Here is a 4,533-nt window from a genome sequence, read left to right as displayed (position 1 = left end):
CAATCATTTAAGATATTTTTTTGTTGGGATATAAATTACAAATAAAGCCACTCAAGCACCCTAGAAAAATAATTACATTATTAATCATATCATTTCAGCTCACCATGTGACAAGCATCTAGAGACCATATTCATGAGCCTTTCACGTTAAAAGAATGCAACTTTCTCCAAAGATAAGGGATCATACTCGGATATTATCTTTTAAAATCTTTTTCATTCAGTTATTTTGTTAAACAATGTACTAATTTAAGTATTAGAGCACCCTACTACGTGAAAAATAATTACATTATTGATCATGCCATTTCAACTCGCCATGTGACAAACATCTAGAGACCATATTAAGGAGCCTCTCACGTTAAAAGAATAGAACTCTCTCCAAAGATATGGGATCATGCTTAGATATTATCTTTTAAAACCTTTTCATTCAATTATTTTTGTTAAACAATGTACCAACTTAAGTATTAGAATATTTATGGTCCCCGAGGGCCAATAGATTTTCGGTGACTATTTTCTCTATTTTGTAGGTCACCTATTGCCAGTTCAGCCGTCGAGAATTTTGCTTCAACATTTTCAAACTAAAAACAAAAAACACCCGTCAAAACATAATAGCAAACATAACCATATATCCATCATTCATCAAAGGTTTTCACGAGAATCATATTGAAACGCGGATCAAAGCTCAAGTACTAGAAGAATTTTGGCTATGTTTATTGTCATATTCTCTAATAAGTGTTTTCTATTTTATTGCTTTTTTCCTGTACATTAATAAACCCACTCAAAACACAAAATATTTTTCAAAACACTTTTTATAGAACTTTTCAAACATTGTAGGAATTCTTTAGAAAAAAGAAAAAGAAAAAGTATTACTTGATAGTTCACATATTGCTATCCATTTTATTGATCTTGACATACTTTTTAACACATAAACCGCTATTGACCGAGTATGGCTTTGCTAAGCAATCAAGTTTGGTACATGAACAGCCCAAATGAGCTGACCATACTCTCAAACTTGAGGTGCTTAAGCATGGTTTATTCATTTATATGCAACAAGAGTTTGAAAAAATCCAATAAACATATAACTTCAACCTTTGATAGGTTGAGTATGTATAATCAAAAACCAAAGTAAAGATAGGCAAGTACAGCATCCATTTGATGAGAATTGCTGAAACCACCTTGCAATATTCTTGATGATTAGTGTAGACCTTCGTAAGATTAGAATAAAGAAAAAAAAATCAGTGGTGATATACTTTGTGTACTCAGCTCAGGTCTCACTAAGTCATAAATTAGCAGAGGCAAGAAAGAAAGGTCTGGAAAGTGAACTATGAACTCTTGGACATCTTGCAGCTCATCCTTCAATATTGGCATAGATAAATGATTAATTCATGAAAAACTTGAACCATTTAATGCATCAAAGGAGCTTGCGTGAAAAGGTACTGCACAGAAAATAGTTGTCAGTAACTTCTCAAGATAGTAAAATAGTTTAATATAGTTCAAATTGGGAGAATATACCTCAAATGATTTTCCTGATCTTTCAAATTGCAGCATGCTTAGAGCAACCTCACAACTTTGTGAGACAATAGGCTCAGGGTCCAACACAAATTCCTCAAGAAGTGTTATACTTTGCTCGTCTACAAGTGCACAAAAGACAAAAACTTATCCAAATGACCCAAAAAGTGGAAATGGTTGACATTAAATGCTATATCACACAGGTAAGCCATATTATTAAATAACTGGTTCAGTAGGCAACCACTAAATGTTTTCTGGCCCAGCAATACCTAATGCCTTGGCAATGATGATCCATAGATTGAATCTAGAGTCCCATGAGGGCCTGAAAGAAATGGATGAGGTGGGAGCTTAGCATATTGGCAAGGCTCAAGTGTAGATTTTGTTGCAAAAAAAAAATTCTATAAGCTCCTAAATGAAGGATTATGATTTCCTCTGCATATTCAAAAGAAGTTTCTTTACCAAATCTCATAAGCGCTTACCAATTTCATCCATTTTTAATCATTATTATACATTTGTACTGGCATCCAATTAACTCTCACAAGACACCACATCTACAATACAGGCACACTATGTTCAGATAACAAGCCCACGGACTAAAATCAAGTGGTCATACCTGCAATGGAACCAAGAGCTTCAGCAGCTTCATGTCTAACCATGGGATGCTCATTGGCATCCCTAATTATATTGGAAAGAGCAGCTGAAGCAGCTTTGTTTTGCAGTTGGCCTAAAACATAGGCAACCTGAAAATTACAGTACATGCCAACATTACTAGCACTAGAATATGAAGAAAGACACATAAGTGGAAATAAATTCATGTCAGAGAAGCTGAAAACAGATCGTTGTCATACAAGGCATCTGAGGTCTTTTTTACCTTTTACGTTATAGGGAAAAAAAAATTATGATAGACGCAACCTCAGGAGAGCATAAACCACTCAATCCTCATCAAATCTCATAGAAATCATAAACCTCAACTCTTTTTCTCCTTAATAAGGTGTCCTATTGTAGTCGAATAATCTGTTGTTTTATTAGCTCCCTATATGTATATAGGATATATTGATCTCCAAATTATTATCATAACATAATATTTTACAATCTCGGATAATACAATTTTCAAAGGGAGCCTTTGTGTGCCTAAAATGCTCTCAATAACAATGTTTGCATCACCTTCAATAAGAAGCTTCTTATAGCACACTTTGGCTAGTTAAGATTAACCCATTTCTTAAAGCTACAGTCTCTAAAAGCAAAACCAAATTGAAGTAAGAATCAGTGACGACATTACCAGAAACCAAATATAATTCCCAAAACTATAACGTATAAACAAACTTAACAAATCAATTGTTTCTGGTCACCAAAAGAACAACAAAGATAGAGGGCAGTTATCTACCTCATGTTTGAGAAGAGCACTTTTTGAATGCAAAGAATCAATTATTGCAGAAACAGCTTCATCTCCGCCATGATTTCGAAGTGCAAAGAGAGCTGCATACCTCTCATACATGCCTTTTCCTTCATCCAAAAGTACTTTCCTGAAATTATATTAGGATTAATTCATAAACCTAACCCGATACGCAAAAGTGCAAATGGTTCTAGACTTCTAGCCATCAGCCAATAACTGCACAAACCTTAGTTGATCTACCGAAGAACAAGAAGAAGCCGGTGCAGCAGGATCAACAGACATAAAAGGTGACCTTCCCTCACCGTTTCCATCAGTACCCTTCATTTGCTCTATCCGGTTGAGGGCCAATTCACATGTCTCTCGAACCTCCATAGCCGGATCTGATACCAAACTCTTCTTCAAAATAGGAACATTACTTTCCAACCCAATTGCACCCAGTGCTTCCGCCGCCTGCCCAATTATAATAGAATTGCACATTTTACAAACAAGGACCAAAAGGAGAAGAATAACAATGAATAGTATAAGATTGGGATTTACTTCGTGGCGAACAATGGGATGCAAAGAAAGATCAACGAGTACTGAGATCAAAGCTGGGATAGCTTCCACATCTTGCATTTGACCCAACGCAAATGCAGCCTCATGTGCTAGCAAATTAGACGAATCCCTTGTCGCTGTAAAGGGCGAAAAACATACTTTATTTTATTCTTTTTGTGTAACTAATTTACAAAACTATTCCACACTATCAAGGAGTTTCTCTGTCACTAGACATAGCAACTAAGTAATGAGTTAAGAAATTTCATGCTTCACAGAAAGATGTTACAAAGAAACAAGAAGTGTAGCAGACGCATAACTAAAAGCGTAATCCCAGAACTCAAACGAATAACAATGTTCGGACAGCATATAACCAAAATATAAACTATTTGATTAATTTGTAGCAGAGTGACCTAAGGATTCTAATCCCAGTTGGTTAGTGTTTAAGGGGGAAGAAAAGAATCACTTTTTTGTTTCTTCTGAGCAAAATCAAAGTGATTTTACTTTAGAAATCAATAAAAGCACTTCCAAGACCCTAGTAATCAAGAGGATGACGCACAAGAACAAGAAAACAAACAAGCAAATTTGCAAAGCGAGTAAAAAGAAAGACTTTGAGAAAGATTTGGACGAACCGACGATAAGAGCGTTGCGAGGGGCGGGGCCTTTGAGGTTGCGGAGGGAGAAAAGGGCTCTGAAGCGCTCCGAGATAGGCTGGGCAGGGTCGCCCAGCCGCTCGCATAAGAATTTCTCCATCTCGGGCGAGCATCCGAATGCGCTAAGAACGTCGCCGTCGTTCGAATAATCCATGGAATTTGCGACGCAGAGTAGCGCGTTCGTCGGCGCGGCTTGTTTTTCTACTTCAACCTCCGCGAATCGGATGGGAAAGTAAAACTACTTATTTAGCCTTGCTCTTTGCACTTGTACCAAACTTATCCACGATATATTAAAAGATTAATGGTCTTTCTCGTCAACTATTTAATAAAACTATTAAATGCGAATTTACGTTATAACCAATCATCATTTAATACGCAACATGATTCAACTTGTTATAAAGTTTTTACTTTATTCACAATTTTAAAATATACTCTTTTATATCTATATTTA

General features: G+C 35.9%; 1 protein-coding gene across 1 annotated transcript; it reads right to left on the bottom strand.

Annotated features, from left to right (window-relative positions):
- Positions 1-1,016: 1,016 nt before the first annotated feature.
- Positions 1,017-4,302, bottom strand: LOC132165408 (deoxyhypusine hydroxylase). Its single transcript, XM_059575953.1, has 7 exons — positions 4,062-4,302; positions 3,436-3,569; positions 3,125-3,348; positions 2,890-3,028; positions 2,119-2,245; positions 1,509-1,627; positions 1,017-1,432 (listed from the first exon to the last, which is right to left on the bottom strand). Exons 1-7 carry the CDS (start codon positions 4,234-4,236, stop codon positions 1,400-1,402), a joined length of 951 nt encoding a protein of 316 aa, XP_059431936.1. The 5' UTR covers positions 4,237-4,302; the 3' UTR covers positions 1,017-1,399.
- Between the last annotated feature and the right edge of the window lie 231 nt (positions 4,303-4,533).

Source organism: Corylus avellana, chromosome ca11 (genome assembly GCF_901000735.1).
Source record: "Corylus avellana chromosome ca11, CavTom2PMs-1.0".
Lineage (NCBI taxonomy): Eukaryota > Viridiplantae > Streptophyta > Magnoliopsida > Fagales > Betulaceae > Corylus > Corylus avellana.
This window is presented reverse-complemented; position numbering and strand designations above follow the sequence as displayed.